This window comes from Embiotoca jacksoni, unplaced genomic scaffold, assembly GCF_022577435.1.
Source record: "Embiotoca jacksoni isolate LCO1_2020_lvr unplaced genomic scaffold, fEmbJac1.0.p SCAF_2, whole genome shotgun sequence".
Classification (NCBI taxonomy): domain Eukaryota; kingdom Metazoa; phylum Chordata; class Actinopteri; family Embiotocidae; genus Embiotoca; species Embiotoca jacksoni.
In genome coordinates, this window is record NW_027185340.1 from 22,253,624 (window position 1) to 22,277,020 (window position 23,397).

The window sequence follows — 23,397 nt, forward strand, 5'->3', positions numbered from 1 at the left end:
ATAGCATCGTACTCAAAAAGACTTGAGGCTGTAATTTCTGCCAAAGGTGCTTCAGCAAAGTATTGAGCAAAGGCTGTGAATACTTATGTATGTGTTATATTTACATTCTTTATTTTTAATAGATTTGCACAAATTTTAAACAAACTTTTTTCACTTTGTCATTATGTGTGTAGAATTTTGAGGAAAAAAATTAATCCATTTTGGAACAAAGCTGTAACAACAAAATGTGTAAAAAGTGAAGCGCTGTGAATACTTTCCGGATGCACTGTAAATTTAACTTAACTGAAACTTCAGTTACACTTTACAAAATTGTCACCTCTAGTCCAAATCTGACGTGTAAATATAATGCACTGAAAGATGACATGAGCCATAACTCTATTTGTGTGTGTTTGTTGTATTTTGTTTTCTTTTTAACACATTTAATAAAGTTCACAGCTTTTAAAGGTGTGGCAGCATTTCTTTATAACATCCACAGATGTCTTGTTTTCCTGCAAGACAGACTTTCAACAGAAATTTTTTTTAGGAAACAAACATTTCATTTTATACAAATCATGTATTTACTGTATTGAAAGTTGCCAGTGTAGTTTGTCTACTATATTTGAAAACATCAGCTATTTTGCTCATATCATATTTATGTGCGTGTGCCTCCTTCAAATGATGAAGTAGATTTCCTGTTTTGTCCTCTTGCCGTCTACTTCCCATATACATGTTACCATGGCTTATTGTAGATCTCACTTTTTACAACCAAACCACTCCCACAGTGAACTAGAGAGCTGGTAGCAATCTTACTGTGGCTCTCACACATTCCTGTTGCTGCCACATATTTATGCGATGACGGAAATGTGTCAACGTGTCATTATTTATTACATTCAAATCAATGCCACTGTTTCTGTGAACAATTTGATATGACAAAATCCTTTATTGTTAGTCATACATGAACGAGTGAGAGAGAAGTTGAGTAATTTTTGCAGTGTAAGGATTTATACCGACGAAGATACGAGTCGATAAAAGAGGAACTCTCACTGCCAACGAGATCCGTTTCTCAGGGAGTTATTTTCTGGCAGCCGGCTCGGCTTTAGATTGTAACTCCTCTTTTATTAGCCTTAAAGGGATGATCTGAGAAAAACGCCCTTCCTTCTTGGTCCTATTTGCTGAAATAGTCTAGTGACCAAATGCTTTCAACACATGCTCGAATTCTTCCTCATTGTTCTTTCCAAACAAACCTGAATGGCTTCAGAGCAAAGAAAAGACTTTCCTAAAGCGATAAAGGAGCCATTATAGTTCAAGGTTTCTTGGACAAATGTGTGCAGACTAAAGGGTATGTGGGTGGCCAACCAATCACTGTTCCAGTGTTTGGAGAGGAGACAAATCTGAGGGTTTTACCCTTGTGCTCAAATTTGGGGATTCACTCCGGTAAATACTGCAGCAGAAATAAGATATTGATAAAAAATATAGCTCATGGAGCTTGTTCCTAATGATATATACCACACACACATCTGACAAAAGATTTTGAGTGGAATGAAATCTAAAAGTAGTTTTGATTTGTATGCCCTGTGCCTACATGTCTCATTCATACATATGTATGTCTATGTATTATTTTAATAGAGTAACTATTTTCGTTCTCCTCAACAGCACTGGTGACGTTGCCCTGCTGAATTGCACTGCCATCGTGAACACCAGCAACGAGTCACTAAACGACAAGAATCCGGTGTCTGACAGCATCCATCAGCTGGCCGGGCCCGAGCTGCGAGACGAGCTGCTCAAATTTAAAGGTACACTTGAAGAGACGAACTGTAGAGACCTGAGATGTGATTCACAAGAAAAGCTAGATTTGAACTTTGCCTGCTCACTGATGCTGCAGGACCAAAGTCTGAAGGGAGAAAAGATTTAAAAAAAAAAAAACAACCATCAGATATAATAGTGTCTATAATGGCTTATTGATTACATCTAAATGGAATCAAATTGACAAAAGAATTGTCAATATAAAGTACAACTTCCTTTTGTTCTCACAGCTTTAACCTTATCTCGTGACCTCACTCAGTTGATGGAGTTGTCCAGGTATCATAGAGATGGTTTACTTCATTCTGCTTAACTTGTATGCCTATGATGTTAGATACACACATGTATAGTTTAGTATTGTTGATTATAGTCTGGCCAAACTCCATTGGGGATTGTTTCCAGTTGTTGCATCCAACTGGGCCTCAGGTTCATTTTAAACTGTTGGAGCAGCCTTTTAGCCCGGCTGCACCGACTCTCACTCACAGCTTCATTTTCTTCGCTGTGATAACAGTCTGGAAACTCAACTCGTATTAGCATTTGCGCAGCCACTTTGAATGGCGGACCAATCATCGGCCAGTGTTGGTGGTTAACCGCGTTTGTCCCGCCCCTCCTTCACTGTGATTGGATGGCTGGTGACAGTGACGAGTACAGCCTCGTGAAGCTGCTGGCGTTCATTAACACAATTTAAATATATGCTGGACTCAGGAAAAAACACTTTGGTGGACACGGTAGGTAGTTTCAGCGGCGGCAGAGTGCCGACAGCTTTCGACTTCCAGTAGGATGGAACGACTGCAAACAATTCCCAAAGGAGGGTGCCGGAACCATATTTCACTGGGTCAAAGAGGGTGTGGTTCACGCCAGGCTACCAGCCTTTAACCACCCGGCATTGACCATCATATGATGTTTGTTGTGCGTTGCAGCTCACCAAGCTGTAAACAACCCTTCCTCAATGTGAGCACCAGGTAACGCCATGTTAACAAGACCATTGCAGACTTTCTAAACTCTGGCTTAAATTCCTCAATATCTGCTTATCCAGCTCTGCCGCCGCCATTGTTGGAACTACATTTGAAAACAACTACTTCACTTCACGTCACCACACTAAGCCACCAACACTGCTTGTTGATCCGGTCGCCCCTCAGATTTGCTGAGCAAACCTTATTGCGAGCAGAGGTTTCAGACTGTAGTCACAACAACAATTGAAGCTGTCAGTAATAGGTGGGCGGAGCTGGTATCTAGCCATCCAGAACATTTTGGTTTGATCTATTCAGGTTTTAATAAAGATCTTGGTAAAGTATCTACTGCCAATCGAATACAAAGAGTAGCAAAAAGTTCACTTTGAGGTAATACATTGGGTTGGTAAAATACTGCTGTTTTTTTTAAACCAAAGCTTAGAAATTTGGTGCTGAAAACCTAAAATATTATAATATTTAAATTAAAATATGTACAATACAACATCAGAAGTATTTTTTGGCAAATTAGAAATTCTGAAATTTTAAAAGTCAGCATCCATAACTGAGAATTCAAATTTTAGAAAGAAAAAAGAAAAAAAGTTTTTGCAAACACAGCTGTGAGATTTCATTCTTAATGATTCTCATACTAAACGGTAAATCAGTTTTATCTGTGCGTTTTTCTGTAGGATGTCGGACGGGAGAAGCGAAGCTGACCGAAGGCTTCAACCTGGCGGCGAGGTTCATCATCCACACAGTGGGACCAAAGTACAAAGCCAAGTACAGAACGGCAGCGGAGAGCTCGCTATACAGCTGCTACAAGAACATCATGCAGCAGGCAGCGTAAGAACCCGCAGTTCCTTCAGTCTGTTGGCCCATTCGTATCACACCATGCAGTTTTCACTGCACCCAACTGTGTTTTCATCCAGCAAAACAACATGTCACATACTGTAAGTGATGTGAAAGCAATTAGTTTCATGTAGAGTTCAGCTGTCGTGACTGAAATAATCAGATATCAGCTTTTTTCTTCCCCTGAGATAAGACTTTGATTTCTATTTTTTGTCCCTAGCAAGTAGAAATAACATAATAATAATTAGATTACATTCAGAAAACTGCTTTAATAATCATGTCAAAAACTGTTTATAGAAAATCTTCACCTGTTTTTTGGGACTGGTGGTAAAACCTGAGCTGCAGCAAGAAATATCAACTCATTCCCATTGTAACAAATGAATTCAGACAAAAACACAGGATTTGTGTAATGTTAAAGGTAGTTAAACTTCTTACTACACTTTGCTGTTTGTGACTTGGTTTGCTTGATGATTCGGAGGCTTTGTGATATCATGGGTTTCCGTTCAATGAATCCATAGTTAAATACTGCAGCCCTGCATGTCTCAAGTGTTTAAATTAGTCATATAAAATGTTATGTTGAATGATACTTTATTTTCACATGTAAAATGCAAATATAAAGAATAATACAGAAATGCACTGACACAAAGTTATGGAAAGTTCTTGTAATGCTCTAATTTACGAATTACTTTCGCAATAGTATGTGTGGTTGTATTGATTTAAAAGACTGACAGAAAGTATGTTTGTGTTTTGTGTTTCTGTGTGAAAAATGTCAAACCAACACGTAAATGTGGTGAACACTATGTGCGTATATCTTCTTCTCGTCACCACAGAGAGCAGTCGATGGCGTCTGTTGGCGTCTGTGTGGTGAGCACAACCAAAAGAGGCTATCCACTGGAGGACGCTACACACATTGCTTTCAGTAAGACACACACACACACACACACACACACACACACACACACACCTGACTCCCTATTATATATATTCCAAATTACATCAACTAAATGCACACACAGACACATTACAACAAACTGTGGTATTTGACTGCTCACTTTAGCTCACATGATAGCCTGATAAAATCATAATCTGATAATAAAAACAAACAAACCAAATTTATAATTGCACTTGATCAATTTAAATTCTGTTCAGTTGTTAAGTCGATGTTATGTCTTGATATGTAGGGTGACGTGGTTGTGTGTGTTTCTGTTTCTAGGAACGGTGCGCAGGTTCCTGGAGAATCACGGAAACGGCATCGAGTCGGTGGTTTTTGCGGTGTCAGACACGGAGGAGGTTTGTTGACTTCAGTCTGTGCTACCTAACTTGTAACTGTTTTAAAAGCAGTGACAACGAATAATTTACAAAATGCACTTAGAAATAATTTCAACATGATAGGAATTTATCAGTTGGTTTCAGTTTAATTTTCTGAAAAACTTAATCCACATGTTCCTGTTTAATAATCAATAATATGAGTCTTGGTGTGTGTGTGTGTGTGTGTGTGTGTGTGTGTGTGTGTGTGTGTGTGTGTGTGTGTGTGTGTGTGTGTGTGTGTGTGTGTGCTTGTGCTTGTGTGTGTGTTCTTTCTTCTTTCAGTCGGTGTACAGGAAGTTATTGCCACTATACTACCCTCGATCTGAGGAAGAGGAGCAGGCCTGCCTGCCTCTTATTCCAGCTGACATTGGAAACTCTGAGGGCGAACCCGTTGTCCCAGAGCGACAGATCCGCATCGCAGAGAAACCCGGCAACCTGGACGGTACTTAACTTTAACACTATTCTTTTTTGTGCGATGCAATGAAATGTTTCCAGGCATCAGAAAAGGAACATGTAATTTTCATATCAGCAATCCATTTATAACAATTGGTGTAATGTTTTTTTCAAGTGGTACATATTTAATTTTAGAATCAGAGTCTCCTCTTGTGTCCAAGATCAACTGAATTCCCTTTATGGCTTCAGAAGTCAGCAAAACAAACACACACGGGCACAATTTAGTATTTTGTTCCTCCTGGTTTCTGTCATCACTCCTCTCCCACTGAAGGAAGAGAGTCATTAAGTGTTTTTTGTTTCCACTAGTTTGATTTTAACATATGAAGGCTTGTATTTTCATTTGAGGCACTTCAGATTTACATGCACAGTAAAGACACCAATTAGTAACAGGTTAACAAAGACAAGATTTTGCGGTTGTTTTAATGACGTGTCAGGTTAAAATAGTCTACTCCACTGTGGGTAGTGAGGTAACCAGTCGCTCTGTCTGTCGGGCAGTGATTTAGTTTTCCATGTGGCCAACAGCCTGTTCAAATACCAGTCAGCATTTTGACTGACCAGAAAATCAGTCAGCGAACCGATCATTTGGAAAGTTAGTCAGCCAGTTTCACACATGATTAGTCAACAATTCAGCAAGTCAAAGTGTCAACCACAACACTGAATACAGCGCAAAGATGAAGGTTTGGACAAGAATTTGATTTTGATGAGGACAATATGTTTCAGCTCAGTGAACCAGTCAGAGAACACGGAACAAGAACAGGTCAAAATAAAGTCTGCAGCTGAGTTAAGTATAGAGTTCCAGAGTGCTTTTATTTTGAAAAGGATACAGGAAGTTACAGCATCCGTCCAACTAATGGTCTCACTCACTCACTGTTGTGATGCAGCCAAATACAGTGAGGCAGGGGAACATCTGGCTGCCTGCATCCTTTCATCCACACCAGTACTTTTACACTCACACATCACACAGAAGGATTTCTTGCTGTTTTTAGACATCATGATTTTATTTGTCTCCCAATGAAATAACAGTCTTTCTTGTTTTTGTGAGGAAATTTTTTTATTAGTTTCCATAGCAAAGTAGTGTTATCTGGCAGTTTTATAGGGTTAATAGGTTCAAATGTATCAATAAATGTACCATCCAACACTGTAAAGAAGAGACAATACAAAAACGTGGATGGTTCTGGGCTTAGTCAGAACATAATAGCGTGAAGTCAATTCCAGTCTTTTCTAGGCTGTTTTTTATTTTTTATTTGGAAGACATCATTTACATCTAATCTGTGGAGTAATATGAAGAATGTTTCATCTATGTACATTAAACCCTTGGAGTCAATACAGGAATTGTAAAAGTATGAAATCAGGTTTACTGTGAAGGTATGAATTATGCCCTCTTAAATTGTTTGGGGATGTGGGGGGTCAGTAGGTGAGGTGCTATCTGGCAGCCGCTGACTACTCTGAACACCAACTTTGAAAAGTTGACACTTAAGCTGAACCCCAAGGTGGTTATTTTTATTACTTTGTAATCAGTATTTTATTGGCACTGCTGCTTTCTTTATATTTTGTGTTCCCTTTAACACAGCGTGCCAAACCACCAACTTGGCCAGACTTCAGATTAAGATGGTAAGGTACCAATTAAGGAGGCGGTGCTCATTTATTCACCCGCTGTAGACCTGGACTTACCATTAACAGCGTGCGTGTTCGCGTAAACGGTTAAAGTGGAGTGGCCAACATGCAAGTAAAAAATGAGGGACGGTCTGGGCACAGCGAAGCTTTTCGATAGGCTTGCCCAATGTTTTAATTTGCCCCCCATCATCCATCCATACCCGCTTTATCCTGAACAGGGTCACGGGGGGAGGAGTCTGTCCCAGCTGGTACAACCTGGACAGGATGGACACCCAGTCCATCACAGGACCAACACACACAGACAGACAGAAACAGATAACCATTCACATTCACACCTACATGCAATTTAGGATCACCAATTAACCGAACATGCATGTGTTTGGATGGTATGAGGAAGCTGGAGTACCCAGAGGAAACCCTGGCAGAACATGCAAAAGGTTCGGACCCAGCGCAAACCGAGGTTTGAACCCAGAACCTTCTTGCTGTGAGGGGACAGTGCTAACCACTGCACCTCCATTATTATGTAGGCTAAATAGTTTGTATGTAGTAATTAAAGACCTAAAAAAAGCTTCAGCATTTATATGATTGGATGTACTATAACTGGCTGTGTTGCAAGAGGAACAAAAAGAAGAAAAAAAAGACGGTTTGACTTTTGGTATCAACCTCTCTTTCAGGCTTCAAACACTTTTATAAACTGCCTTTTGTATGACCTCTCTGGTTTACCTAACCCAAGCTTTTGCCTGCACTCTAAATGTTTTGTTGAAGAGGATTGTGAAAGTAACACCAGCCCATATGTTAGGGAGTGATTGTGGTTTCCATGCTGAGCCTGCTGCCTCCGTTGACCTCCAGCCTGATGCCTGCTGGCTTGATGCTTCAAAGGAGGTGTTGATCCAAAGCAACCAGGCTGCCTGCGAGTACACCCAATAACAACAGGCTGATGTTTAAACGATGACAGACACACACATGCACCATTTGGATGTTGATAAAATGCGTGGACATGCAGACAAGTGATTCATGTGGTCACAAAGAAACAAGCAAAGAAACAGACTTGAACCTGAGCCTGGATTCTGTCCACTGAGTTTATAACCTTAGTGGCAGCTTTTATACACACACACACACACACACACACACACACACACACACACACACACACACACACACACACACACACACACACACACATATAAATAGTGTCATGTTTGCATATTAATTTAGACCCGTGTAATAAAATATACACAGACAAGCAAGCTCACCTATAAAAATGTAATAATCACATTTATCATTTAAATGATACAAGTATAGAAGCAATAACCTGGGGACATCAGAATGAATCGATTCAGGATTTATTTTATGTTTTTTATCCCAGAAGAAAGAGTCATGTGGGTCTCATTTGTGTGTGTGTTTTGCATGAGGGAGGACCAATGTGATTCAGTGGAAAGGCTGCAAAGATAAATATGCTGTAATATTGTGTGCATCCAACTACAATATCTCCTGAATCTATTAAAGCTGAGAATCATATAATCTGTTTGTTTGTGCAGATGAATGTGAAGAGGAGAACTTGGAGGTAGATCTGGGTCAGGTGGGGAATCACGCCTTCGCCCGGATGGAGGGCGACGTGGACAAACAGAGGAAACTGATCCTCCAGGGCCAGATGTCAGAGGCGGCAATGGAGAAACAGCACCAGAGGAAGTAAGAGGCCAAGCAAGCTCTAAAATAACTGGAACATACTGTACAACCACCAATTTGTTCTTTTGATTGATTTCATGATCAGATTTTTTAAGTATTTCCTATAGCTGACCAATAAAATCATGAACTGCATGAGAGACTGTTCATGAATACAAGTAAAATCAGAGATTATTCAGAGCTCTCACTTAAACTTTCTGCCTTAACATTTATCAGATAATCTGTGGTTTTATTTTGGTGTTACATGATAGTGATATATAGAGACATTAGTTATAGTGTGTTAGTATGCGTGTTCAGCCATCTAACTTCACACCATAAATTACAACTGCTTCTCTGTTTCCGTCCTGCAGCTACGGTCGCTGGCTGTGTCAAGCGAGAGCCGAGGATCTGTCAGACATCGCTGCGCTGAAAGCCTTATATCAAACCGGTAGGTGTTTGTGTGTGTGATGGACGGAAGGTCGGAGAGACAAATAAATCTTTTTTATTTCTCACTGCAAGTCTCTCAGTTCTGCAGTGTAGCTGTAAAACAAAACAAAGACACAAAAGGGCGTTTAGAGAATTGTGCAGCTGGACATTGCGATTGTATGTCATTACCAGCAGGAGGCAGTGTTGTTGCACAGTCTGGCACCATCATGATGGGATTTGGTCAAAAGGGGAGGAGGCCAATTAAGCCATGAGCTCAGGTTTAAAATGATATTTGAAAAACCTACGTGGCTCTAAATGTCCTCCTAACTCAAACTGTGGACCACACAGAATGTGTATTTTGTGTGTAGAAGGGCTTTCCAAAATCAGGTTCTTTTTATTGCTGTTTGTTTCATGATCATCAGATCAACTAACTTTTTATTCACCAGCATATATATGTGTGGATGTTCTTTTCAGGAACCCACTAACAGCAATGAACATTTGTATTGAAAATAAAACACAAAAAAGAATCATGATCTTAAGTTTAAACAAAAAAACAAAACGTGATTCTCATTTTATTCAGAATGGTGCAGCCCTCACCGAGTACACCGGCTCTGATATTCATGCTACAAAAATGAGGGTATTGTAAAGGACAAATTCAAGCTGTCTCACAGTATCTTAAGCACATTGGACACAGATAACATGCATGAATTGGTTTAAACAAAACACAGCTCTCAGAAGAATTTCACATGTACACCAGATACACACCAGACCGGGACTTCTCAGTCCGTTCCAATGTTGTCACTCCCTTTGAGGGGACTGAGACAGATTTGGATTTGGACCATGTGGTAAAGACGCAGACCGCAAAGAGTCTCAAAAAAACGGCTTTTACTCCAAATATCTGGGAACATGCCGAAGTGAAAACTACATAATGAGGGTCTCTGTCATTGTATGATTTTATTAGTTTAGAGTTGCAACTAACTGTTATTTTGTTATTGATAGATTGAGGAACAATTTTTTCACATTAATTGATTAATGATTTCATCAAAACAGCCATCTTTGAAATACATCACAAATTGACATTTGACGTCTTTGTGTGACAAATTATTTAAATGATTAATTGATCATACAAATTGTTGGCAAATACATTCCTGAGGGTAGACTAAACTACATCCAACATTGCAGATTCAGGAAATGTTCATCTGCAACATTTCCAAATAACTCTAAGGACTAATTGTAAGTCTAATGGAGACGACCTGGTCGGACTCGTGAAATGTCGGCGAACACCTGCCGTTGGTCGACTAGTTCAGTCGATATTCTCCTGCTGTCTGGGTGTTCCTGTTTTCAGTATACCTGTTGGAATGGGAGACAAGCTAACCACAAAGTGTCTGCTGTTTGGAGTATTTCACACTGTGTAGTCAAGCCCGATGACCTTATGCATAAAACAATGATCCCAGTCTCATAGTGAGGCATAGAGCTTATTAATTAATCAATCCCTGCTATAAGATTGGTATTCTGTATTGGCGAATACCCAAAGGCCAAGTATCAGTATCTGAACTAAAAAGTTGTATTGGTGCATCCCAAGTTATTTATCTATAATAACTTGACAGTGGTTACCATAGTTATTAAAACTATATTGTAATATCTTTGTTTCCATTTGCTGGATTACATGTTTTCATTAATTAATTATCCTGTTCATTATTTTTGCCAGAAAATAATTAATTATCTTATTATGTTAAAGAGTTACAAATTCTCAGAGTCCAAAGAGACACTCAAAAGTTCTTATTTTGTCCAAAGATATTGAATTTACAATGAAACAAAAGTGTGAAAAGCTGCAAATCCTCAGTTTGAAAACCAGTGAGGAAGAGGTCACAATAAAATCCTCACTATTTGTACGGGATGCATGTGAAGAGTCTCTCCAGTTACCAGGCTGCCTTTCTCTGTGAACAAGTCTCAGTTCCTCGGTTTGTGTTTGAGTGAGTGCAGAGTCTGATTGTGTGTGTAACCTTGACTGTGTGTCTCCAGGTGTGGATATGTGTGGCAGGACAGTGATGGTTGTGGTCGGACGAAACATCCCAGTGACTCTTATCGACCTCGAAAAGGTAACAAAAAATACGCAGTTGTTTCAATATTGAAGACTTTAGTTGATGCTACAGTCAGCTTTGACCTTTTTTGGGTTTGTGTGTTTGCATGTGTAACAACTTTGTGTTTTGAGCATCTGTTGTGTGTTTCTTTTTTCTTTCATTTCTGCAGCTGTATTCCCACATGCTTGTGGTTGTGTGCGAATTTTGTTTATTTAGGTTTTGTGTTGATGTGTTTAATGTCTGCATGTTCATGTAAATACTCAACTAATGCAACGAAATATTTCTTTAAAAGTAGTAAATAAGTTTGAAAAGAATGTACTTTAATTTTTTTTTCCTCAGAACCTGTTGCACAAAAACTTTAGACCCATTAAAACTACCTGACAAAAATGTATAACCCTCACAAGCCTAAAACATGAGTGACTCCAAGACTACCAAGTTAAACTTGGTCTTTTAAATTGAAATACAAATCTAGAACTCTTTAATAATAAACAAAAAGTTGCAGGACTATAAAAGAAATCAATTTTGTTTGTGTCTGCATGCAGGCCCTGTTGTACTTCATCCATGTGATGGATCACATCACAGTGAAGGAGTATGTGATGGTTTACTTCCACACACTGACCGGAGAGCACAACCACCTGGACTCCGACTTCCTCAAGAGCCTCTACGACATCGTCGACACCAAGTCAGTCTGACATTTCACACTCCTGGTTCCACTCAGCTAATAGTTGCAACGCACCCCTCCTCAAAGGGGTTTCCAGAATTCCAATGACCTAAATTACACGAAAGGCATGCCGGGAAGTGTTGCATTTCATAGATGTGTAAAACATGTTCCACTTTTTAGACTGGTTGTTTTAAAACAAAGCATTTCATCTATGTTTAAATGTATTTACTTTGAAATTATACACATGGTCAATTATATTCGTCATTAGCTTAGTTTCCATACTTGAGTCATCCCTTTTGGCCTCTCAGTGACAGAATAAGACAAGTCTGGAGCTCTTATTGCATAGAATTCACATTATTTGGCTAACTCCACTGACCGGCTGTCTCAGCTCTTTAATGTCCAAAACTAACTAAGAATCAAAGAAAGAGGGGGTTTCTTCTAAGAAATGACACAACAGTCTAAGAACATTGCTGTATACAGAATATACTACATGCATAAAGGTCTGACGGGCTTTGACAGCTCCTTCAAACTGTCATGGTTTCCTACCTACGTCTGGCTAGTTTCAGTACGTGAACATATGAAATGTGAGAGTGCTTTCTTGCCCTCAATGTCAAATGCAATGAATCCATCCTTAAGGCCATGCAGTAAAAAACGCAACATTATCTCTGAGGCTTGGTTGTCATTTGGCCCTGGTTTGGTTTCTCATTTGGCTCTCGCTCAGTCCTCCTTTGACAACACCGACCTTTGCAGCCACATTGAAGTTAAGATATATTGTTCACTGCCACAGTCTGACACCTCCAAGGTTACAGCGTTTAGACTTTTGGAAAAGCAGAACGAGCTGTGAAACGCTTTTGTTTCGTTGTGGCTTTTGGAAATCTGGCGGCCATTTGGATCAGAAAATCCAAACTCAGAGAATTCTGGGGGTGATGTGTTGACTCCGACGGCGCCTTAATCAAAGGGTTACAAGTTTTGTAAACAGATTATTGTTCTGAAATAAATCCAGATATAGTTTCCATAGAAATCCCTCCGAAAAGTCGTTGCTGAACATTAGTTTGCATAAGAATTTCGGTGGAAGAATCCACTCTCAGGACAAATTATCTTATTGAAAAAGCCAGTGTCAAGTATTTAAAGACAAACTGTAAAAATATTCCTATTATTATGATCAGTTTAGTTGATAATCTGTCATTGAGATGCCAGCATGGCTGTTTTCAAACACCCAGAGGTCAGACCTGGATTTAAGTCCCCAAAGATGTTATTTTTATTAAAAAATTGTGAGCATGCTGGAGGATGTTTGTAATCAAATACACGGCATTATCACATCAAATACCCAGAACACATGCAGTCACATGTTGTGTAAATACCATCCTAATCTGCTTTGAGGTTTGCCACTGATGAATATTTTCATGGAGTTTAATAGGAGCCACATCCTGCAAATACAAACCAGAATAGTTTACAGTTCCACGCAGCCATCGGAGTCGACCTTCTGCTCCCCGTCTCCAAACTTCATGTGATGCTCTCCTGCCCTCACACACTCACTGACAGCTGCATTGGTTTTACACTCTGTTCAGCCAAGACAATTGTTTAAATCTTAGGGTGTTTGGAATTAGTAGTCCAGTATACGTCAAGTGACCCTTTATTTGAAAAAGCGAGTTATTAACCAAACAGTTTGCAGTTTGTTGTAAATATTCATTCATTCATATTTACAGACCGTCCTGCTGTAACTTTAGCTACTAAACTGCAGTTTAGAGCAGACAGTTCTCCTTAGTGAGAGATTATCATCGACATCGGTTTATTTTCACATTTAGATTTATGTTTAAATAAATTATCCAAAACTATGAAAGTCAGACACAAGTGGTAACAAACTGGAATCACCTTTAGTTTTTAATTTGAAGTATATTGTCCTGCAGTTTTAAAATTCTTCTTTTCACATTGATTTAAACCCCTAAAAATGTATCCCTGTTCGGCAAAACTACATGTATAGAAGTTTTTTCTAATGCTTTAAAGTAGCTTACATCTACCCCCCCACCTCTGCTTTCATTTAGTAGAAATAGGAATATGCAAGTAGACCCCACCTCTAGCTCCACCCAGTCTGAGCTGTTCGCCTGCAGCTCAAACTGGCTATTCGATGACACTGGAAGCCCCGCCCACAAGTTGACGGGATAGGTTCACTAGGTGTGTGATGTATGAAACGCTAGCTGTCTGAATGCGTGTTGTAGAGGCTGTCAGACTGTCACTGCAGTTCCATGACAATTTGTTTAGTTCTTGTCTCTTTCTAGTTTCTAGTTACCTGCTTCCTGTGTCAGTGGGAAACTCCATACACTCATATTGCACCTTTCAACCGTCGTGTGTCATTGCTTTCTGTGACTGGTCATTCAGTTGGTTTCACAACACTTAACCATTGTCGGTATGGAAAGTTGCAAGCATTGCATCTTCTTAATGATTTATGATACATGATTCACCCAAAGGCTGTCACAGTTACCTGCTGCTTATGTGCTATATTTCAATGACGTTTTGGAGATTTAAGATTACAAACGAAAAGCGCGACACAAAATTCCCCGTTAATGCATTCATTGTTGAGTATGAATGGAAACACCTTCATTCAGCTTCCTTTTTTCAACTGAACACGGAAACCCCATTCAGTCATAAACCATAACTGTGAGCCTTTCATTACACTGTGCTGATTCATCACAGCGTGCTGTAGCTCAGGGCTTAATGCTAATTACCTTAAAATGTCAAGGTTATTTAATATTTCATCAACCCTGTGACCGAAACTGACCTCCACCAACTCGCTAATTCTAATATTTTGAAAATGAAGTTGAGGTTTTTTGGGGTTTTTTTACAACTTTTGGGATTTGCTCCCTGTCTGAATCTTTGAGTAGAAAAAGATACCGGTTTCTTGGAAAAGATTTGCTATTTAGCAGGGACCTGGGCTTGGCAGCTCTTTGTGTCTTGCTGTGCAGTCATCTCTGTTTCTTAAATCCATGATTCTAGGTTTTCGGATGGTTGTTTGTAGTGGATGCTTATACTGTTTACAGTATACGTAAACAGCTCTAGAGCTTCCTAGAGAGAATCCTTCTCTTTCTTCTGGGTATTTCATGTACTTATCCTGCCCTACAAGGTAAACAGAACAACGTGCTTTATGTGTCTTATATCATGTTCAGGGATTGTGTTAGACATAAACACCAGTTTTATCTGTAAATGTTATTCAGGACTCAGTTTCTGATCATGCTCCAGCTCTTTTATCAGGATCTGTGACTTATTCTGAAGCAATTTTCCTCGGTTTCACTTCTTAAGCAGTTTCTACTTTTTTGGCTTGGAGAGGCCGTGTTGATCTTCACAGGCGATGGAGCCGTGGCCTGGCATATCCAGCATGTTCAGCCCATGGAGCTATTTGACTGGCTGCAGATGCGTTTTGGCTCCAAATGACCTAACCAGCAGACTGAGGCCAAGCATGAACACAAAAGTTTCCAAAACTCTCTGGCTAAATGGGGATTTGTTGATTATTTTTTTGCAGGAGACAGATGAGCTTGTGAGGTTGATCATTAGTTTTGTCTCCTTCGGGTCCGGCGCTGGACCAGCTCAGAGGGCCCACGTCATGGTTTAGTACTCCTTATTCTCTCCGAGTTAGTTTGTCAACCAGAAGATGAGGTTCTTCCCAGCAGACACTTATTTTATGAGCAGATGTAATCTACCCCAGACAGACCACCACTAGCTGCTATGAAAGGAACAGCCAAATCTGTGTTACCAAGTGCTCTTCTGTTACTGAAATGTGACAATAGCCGCTGATATATTTAGGGTTTCATTTATTTTTGAGCCCCCCTTGTTTTTTTGTTGGATGGAAATCAGAGACATTGACTCATGAGCAGCAGAAGGGGTTGGTGGCTCCCAACTTTAAAGCAGAGAAGCAGAGCTTTGCTCCAGGAACTCGGGGAATCACCGACCAAACAGGCTCGTACCGGTTTGGTGACCTCAAGACTGCATCTGTGCTTTTTGCCAATGATGTGGTTCCGTTGCTTCATTAGAGCATGACCTCCAGCACGCAGTGGGGCGGTGCAGGGTTGAGATGAGGATCAGCACCTCCAGCTGTGAGTTCACGGTCCTTTACCAGATAATGTCGGGTCACTGCTGCCTCAAATGAAGGAGTTGTGAAGGAGAAATGTCTTTGGGTCCTTTTCAACAGTGAGGGTAAGATTCATGAGATTGACAGGAAGTGTGGTGCACCATCTGAGGTTTTGGCTGCCTTGAACCACACTGTCATGGTAAAAACAAGGCTTTGTTTTAAGGTGAAGTCTCAACTTTACCATTTGATTCCAGTCCTCACCTCTAATAATGAGCTTCAGGTATGAGATCATGGAGACAAGTGACTAAAGTTTCCCTCTGTAGATGGTTTTGGCTCGCCATTAGGGACAATTTTAGGGCTTCATGTTAGGTGGTTCTGAAATCTGATATGATGGGGCAGAATAGAACAATATTGTACGATGACAGCTGCAGGAACTGGCAGTCAATTAACACATCGGTCCAATCAAAGAAAATACCATGTGAGTATTTCAGGAACAATTATAGACAACCTTTTTCAATTAAAAATTACTTTTAAAATTGATTAGCTGCTGGTGTTTGGAAGAAGTTTTGTATATCTTTAGAGTCGAATCCTGCTTCTACGTACTTCATGTTATCTTGGCAAGAACCAAAAGGTTGGATAGATGTTGCCAACCTCGATGTCGTGGTGGCACTGCAGGGAAAGTCAGGGCAACCGAAAAATATTAGATCGGATACTCTGGAGACCATCGTGTTTTTTCACAATCCGTCCAATAGTTGTTGAGAAATGTAACTTTGGATGAACTTTGGTGAAGACAACCACCAGCGTGATTAAGATACTTCATCACAAGACAAAGTCATTAATCATCAGTTGGTTGAACAATTGCAGTGAACTGACTGTTGGATACATTGACTGGTTATGTTGCATTACATCCAAAAGCCCTATTTAGTAATTGAACATGCAGTTCATCAAATGGAAATGATGGGTAAATGCAGTAAAAAGGGAAAAAAAAAATTTAAAATAATTTTTCTTCTCATGAATTTAATGGGGATTAAGTCGACAGCTAAATAATCCCCCACTGGATTCAGGGTTTACAATCTGTTTCTCACATTACGGGTGTCCCAAACGTGTCATTTTCAACTCCAAACCGTAAAATATCTTAAACTTCCTAAGTAGGAAAATGAATCATTTCATTTCAGTTACTGGAACCTTTTCAGTTCATTGATCATTTTTCTAAATATATTTTTCAACTTCCCCAGCCTCTTCGTAGCACTTTAACCCACAGAGGCACTCCTTCTACAAAAGACACAGATCATCTGATATTCTCTTTAGCACATTCAGTGCTTTAGTGGGTATTTAGAGAAGCAGGATTAACAGTGAACATGTGACCAATGAAGAAGATCTATAAAACGTGGGAAACACACACAATATTTGTTAAGACTAAAAACAAATAGTTTTTTGTCTTTTCATTGGATTTTTTTATTTTTTTTTTACAATAAGAAATGTATATGATTTATATAATATAATTTAACATTAATAGTGCAGCCTGCACTATTTCTTTGGTATTAATCTGTTGTTATACTTGTACATAGCTGGGTATACACATAAGAAGTTGGTAATTAGCATTTACACCGTTGTCACTGTTGAAAGAAGAAAGTATTTGCACGTGTTAAAAGTTAACCAAACCGCGTTCGTCTGTGCCTTTTTAGGGTATTGAATATGAGTTATAAATTACATTTACCTGATGCAGTCTGCACGCACGGCATATGTCTAAAGGCTGGTGTGCTGCGTGAGGAGGAGGAGGAGGAGGAAGAGGAGGATGTTTGTATGTGGTGTATGTTTCCGTGATGATTGACAGGCTGGAGCTGATTGTGTTTTTTGGGAAACACCGCCACAGTGACCTCACACACAGAACTCATCTTCTCTTTCAGACGATTAATCCTTTTCACTTCAACCTTGCCACAGTCCACATTCTCACACAAGTTCGGCTTTTCTTCTGGGTTTTCTTTCCAGAACAGTGAGTCATAACCTGGGTGAAAAATATTCTTCCTTAGGTCTTCTGTTTTATGTGTTGCAGGTTTAAAAATAATTTGAAGGCCTTCTACTTTGTACATCCAACATTTCGCTCAAAGGTAAGATAGTTGAATCTCTGCATGCTTTTATATGACTGACAGTGACGCTGACTTTTAGTATATTCAGGCCGAGTCAGGATCCTTTAGTGTCGGCATCTATTACTCAGTACTAGAATATCAGTTCATGTTTCAGAGGTAGTAGCTGTAACTTTGATAGACATGGTAGTTATAACCTCTATTAGTGACTTTTTATTTATTCATTGACTGGTTGCTAATTTTCCATTCATACATACAAAATGTACTTTAATATATTCTTTGGTTTAACACAAACCCCAACTATAAGTCACTCTCATTTTTATTGAAAGATATCTTTCATCTCTTTAAATATCACCCAAACTTTTTTTGTAATCTTACATTAGAAGACCTTTTGTCACTCTTACAATAACAGATTTTTGGCCACACAGCTGTATTAGTTGTGTACGCTGCAGTGACTCCGTGGCCTCTAAAGGCTTCTGTGTGCGCTGCTTGCTATCTAGCGTCAGCCGGTAGTCTGCATGTGATGTGTTTACGGGATAGCTGTAAAATTTAACTTCAGAAAATAACCCGGGCCACACTGTCCCCCTCTAAGCTGCATGAGACTCTGTAACACATCGCTTCTTTCAAACAATACAAATAATTCTCCACCTGTTTCATATCTCGTACTCTTTGACCAGACACATTTTTGTTTCATCATGTTTTACTTACTCTGCCATTACCCTCATTGCTCTGTGTGAATCTGACTTGCTTAAAATTTTGCGTTGAAACTTTGAATAATTTTGTCTTTGGACATAATCATAACGTTCCCAGGATGGAGATTATTGATGTTTTGAGATGCTCATCCTGCTCCAGATACAAATCCAAAACATCTAAATATTTTTCCTGTTGGCGAAGAAGTTGACTCTGAGTGCTTTCTGGTTTATATCTGTTTCTTTATTGTTTACAAGTACTGCACTACATTTTGCTCTCTACTTATCTTTCCCTCGATCATTAAAATTCCATCAGAGTTCATTATGTTTCATTGTTTTCTTGAGAAAGCTATTTTCAGTATTTTCTTCTCCAAGATGAATGTCTTGGTAATATAAAATTGAGCTCAAATCCTATCTATAACTGATGAAGTGTTCCTTCTCTTTATGGTTCACAACTTAATCCAGGTCTCCACGTGGTTCTTCACCACCTTCAGCGTATCTGGCATGAAGGACAAGGTGCGCTACCTGTACAACCTGCAGCAGCTCTTCACCTGCATCAAACCCGAGCAGATCGACATCCCTCCGTTTGTCCTGGAGTACGACTCACGAGTAAGCAGCAACACACACACACACACACACACACACACACACACACAGAGAGATCAATGACTCACTTACTTATACACACACGGGTGTTGCTGGCTCATGATCTATGAATATCTTATGAAAATCACTTGAATTCATTTCAAGAAGTAATTCTTGAACTACTGGTACTGACCTGACAGCAGCAATACACTGATATCACATTACCTTCAAGTTTTTTAATTCTTCAACTTCTAAATATTCCCTCAGTTTCCTTCATCTTCAGATTAATCATGTTGGTGTGTTTTAATCAGTCGTGATTGTAAAATCTGTATCTGCTAATTGTCTGAACCTTTCAAATGCTCTTTAAACTAAAACACTCCCTCTTTGATTTTTAACTAATGATACAATCAGCCCGTCATATAAACAGCTCACATTCTCCTGTGATATTCATCCAGTTTTGGCTTTGTTGTTATTTTTTAACAATGCATGCTTTGCTAAAACAACCAGACCATGTAGGTTGGGTTCAGCCAGACTAAATGTTTAACCCCTCACTCTCTGTTTAGAAGTATTCATGGAAATTCTCATTTAAGCAACAGAAAACAGGTCCCACTCCCTGTGGTATACAGGTTACCTGACGTTATGTGTTGTCTTGCCAAAATACTCAATCGATGTCTCAAAACATCTGGAATAAGAGAAAAATGATTGTGTTTTTAACTTGAAAAGGACAGATACTGCAACTTTAAAGAGTTCTGATGTCCTAAACTTGTAGCCGGCGACTGACCTTTGATAAGTTTGATCAATTTGAGTGTTTGTATCTGCAGTTTCTTTTAAGTACTGTATTTCCAATCACTCTTGCATTTGCAGGAAGTGAGGGACATGAAGCCTGAGTTTGGACTTGCATACTGTACAGCCTCCCATCTGCTCTCTGGCTCATTGTGTTTTAATAGAAACCTAACCTCCGGCTGATCTCCCTGAATCCTTACGTGCCAAACCTAAACTCGGAAATGTGTTTACTCCCATGTGCATTTTATTTTGAGCACCACTCATCAGCTTTTTTTTTTGAAGAAAAAGAGAGCGAAAACAAATGAGAAACTCTTTTCTTTTATCTCCATTTGATGTTTCTCTTCTTATATAAACCAGAGCTGGTGGAAACAGTCAGCTAATGAATTGTCTGTTATTTGTTTTTGTCTGTTATGCACATCTAAAAATGACACTTATCAATCAGTTAGCCATAATCAAAATGAGATTTCCCAGGATGATGTTTGGGTGTCAACATCTGTGATTAAAGAAGATTCTGAAGCTCTAAAACAAGGTAACGTTACTGAATAGTTTACCCAGTTTTTTTTTGTTTGCTCTGACCTCTGGGAAAAAGTATTGTAAATCCCTCTGAAACACTGTACATTAGGGGCCTGATTTACCAAGATATCAAATAAAGGGTGCTAGATTGCTTGTTTATTCCAAAAGTTTGCACATTTATTTTGCACCTGTTTTGCAGGTGATTTATTAAGAGTAATTGCGTCTTTGATATCAGGTGCAAATCGTTGTATTTAAATGAGGTGTTTGAAGTGTTGAAGTGATTCCAGCCATGAAAAACACAGAACGACCGCAAAAGCAAAAGAAATCTGATCCCATTGAAATGAATAAATATTAATATAACAAGAACAAAACATTATATAGGAGATTATCAGCGAGGAAATCAATGCTGTGGGAATAACAAAAAGATCAATAGATTAAATTATGTGAAGTTGGCACGATATTAGGCAAAAAATAACAACGGCTTATATGTTGGCAAATAAAACAGGAGGAACGGTGGATGAGATCCTCTAACAAACAGCGATCAGCAGGTCCAGATCTTTCTGTGATGAGCAGGTAACTTTTCATTCAGTGGGAACCTGATGAAGCTACCTGTGAATTCTGCGGGACACATTCAGGACCTGTGACAGCACACCTGAATAACGGGACTGGGTGGACGTCCAAGCAGCGATAAACAGAGGCGGGAAAATGCTGAGTCGGAAGAAGTTTTTTAATTGCTGGTATTTCGTGGCTCCTCCTCGTTGTTGGCTGTCAATCATCATTTGGTTCCTTCAATAACTCAGAAATGTCATTGTTTGTTCAGCGATGAATAATTTCTGCCTCCACGGGTGTAAAACCACATTCTTATCTATTCTTTGGTTTCCTGCGTCTCCTTCTCACCACAATAAGAGCAGCCGACTTGCCAGATGTTCACATCTGATTAATACGTTACTTTCAGTCGTACTAAAATAAACAACAATCACTTCTCCTATTTCTACTTTCAGGTTTAGTAAATATCATTGCGGGTGCTAACTGTATGTATTTGCATGTTTCCCTCCCAGTATTTTGCACCTTCAAGTAGAAACGGCCTATATTACATATTCATGCAGGCAAACATGCAAAATGGACAACGTGTGTTAAATTGCACATTTGAAAGAGGAAATCCTCACTGCACGTCGTTAGTAGATCTGCTGGGACATTTTTTTGTAGGTGATGAGAGGTTTGCATGTGATTTTACACCTTTAGTGAATCAGACCCTAGATCTGTTTATGTGCAGGAAGGCAATTCGTTGAACTAAGACATCAGAAAGATTTCCATTCCTAAGAAATGCACTGAACATGTTTGGCTTTCTCATGAGTTACGGTTGTTTGGCATCTGACTAGTTTGACTTTGTGGTGATGTTTGGTTTGTGTTGGCTGATAAAATGTAAATATTTCTTCATTCTGGTCTAATATTGGATCTGGATGAGGTTGAGAGGTGGCTGGCCCAGTTCAGCAACTTTAACTCACCCACTGCTCTTCTATGTCAGTATTTTTAACATTTTGATGTTCTTCAGGGCACATGTGAGCAACAAGTGAAACAAGATGTCACAGCAGGACTGAACATTTTAGAACAAACTACAGTCATGAATCAGACTCTTTGAATTCAGTCAGTTTTAGTCTCTTGGAAGCATGTGAGCAAATGGAAACAATATTTTTGCAAACTGATATTTAAACCCACATATTGGATCCATTGTACTGCTGGCATTGTCAGTAAACATCATAATTAGTTGCCCCCAATTTTTTTTCTTTTTTTTTTGATATGTACAAATCTATAAACACTGAATTTTGGACACATGGCATCAGGAATATGAGGTAGTGTTTACGTGAAGTGTCTTTGTGAGGTGTCGTGTGAGGACAAACTGAGCTAAAGGATACACATGTTCCAGATTACAGTGTGTCTGTTGGACCCCGTGACATCATGGATGTATTAGTGACTGACTATTTAAAGGAACTTCTGTTCATGTCCCATAAACATAGTTCATTCAAGCAATACATTACAAGATTCAGTCTAACAGTCAGACTGTTAAATTGAGCTTATATTGCAGAGGTTATGCTGTTAGTTGCCATGGTAATTGTAAAGCATGCCTGACCTCAGAGAACATGCCGTATCTGTCACTTTATATTAATATTAAAACGAGCAACACGTTCATATTGACCGGAGGAGCTTTAGATTCTGGTGTATAGTACAACTCGTTATTTGGTGCATTGGACTCGATGTAAAATGAAGTCACTGTACACTGTATACTGTGTATACTGTGTATACTGTGTACGCAGAGAATATTAGTGGTGCAACACAAATACAGAATAATGTAGTATAGATTGTTATTCGGATATTGATCCCACCTAAGTATCATTATGTGTAACGGTGAGCTGCTGCTTGGACTCGTCTCAGTAGTCGACAGTAGTAGATGCTGCTCTCTCTGTCTGTGTTGGTGCTCTCTCAGGCTTAGCTCTCCTAAATGGACCGTATTTTTAGGTCAACCTCAGCCTTTTACTGGGAGTCTAGCCGTCAGTACGTGAACACAATGGGTTGGCTTCCTCTCAGGCTGTAGTATAGTAGCATTTTGCCTTCTCAGCACTGCAGCCAGACAACGAACTGCGCAGTAACATTCACATCGACACCTGTGAGCCGCCGCTACCCAGAAATAGTTCTGACTGCCAGGCTGAATTACAGCGCTGATGGAATCCAATGTTCAGTAACACTAACTTCTTCAGATAAAACTCTGTTGAGGCCTTAACCAGGATCAGATGGACTTCTTTTTTTTTTTTTACAGTAAGAAACGGTTTCTTACCGTACTGTAACCGTAAGAAACCGTTACAGTACGACACAGACTGACAGACTGACACAGTACGAAACAGACACGA

General features: G+C 39.4%; 1 protein-coding gene across 2 annotated transcripts in view; it reads left to right on the forward strand.

Annotated features, from left to right (window-relative positions):
* gdap2 (ganglioside induced differentiation associated protein 2) overlaps positions 1–23,397 on the forward strand; it is a 36,214-nt gene that overhangs the window by 7,409 nt on the left and 5,408 nt on the right. For both annotated transcript variants that reach the window (XM_069155070.1, XM_069155069.1), the window contains exons 3-13: positions 1,633–1,772; positions 3,416–3,569; positions 4,406–4,494; positions 4,789–4,865; positions 5,166–5,325; positions 8,489–8,639; positions 8,984–9,060; positions 11,061–11,137; positions 11,662–11,801; positions 17,894–17,948; positions 19,079–19,222. In XM_069155070.1, the coding sequence (XP_069011171.1) occupies positions 1,633–1,772; positions 3,416–3,569; positions 4,406–4,494; positions 4,789–4,865; positions 5,166–5,325; positions 8,489–8,639; positions 8,984–9,060; positions 11,061–11,137; positions 11,662–11,801; positions 17,894–17,948; positions 19,079–19,222 (1,264 nt within the window). The remainder of the gene's footprint in view (positions 1–1,632; positions 1,773–3,415; positions 3,570–4,405; positions 4,495–4,788; positions 4,866–5,165; positions 5,326–8,488; positions 8,640–8,983; positions 9,061–11,060; positions 11,138–11,661; positions 11,802–17,893; positions 17,949–19,078; positions 19,223–23,397) is intronic.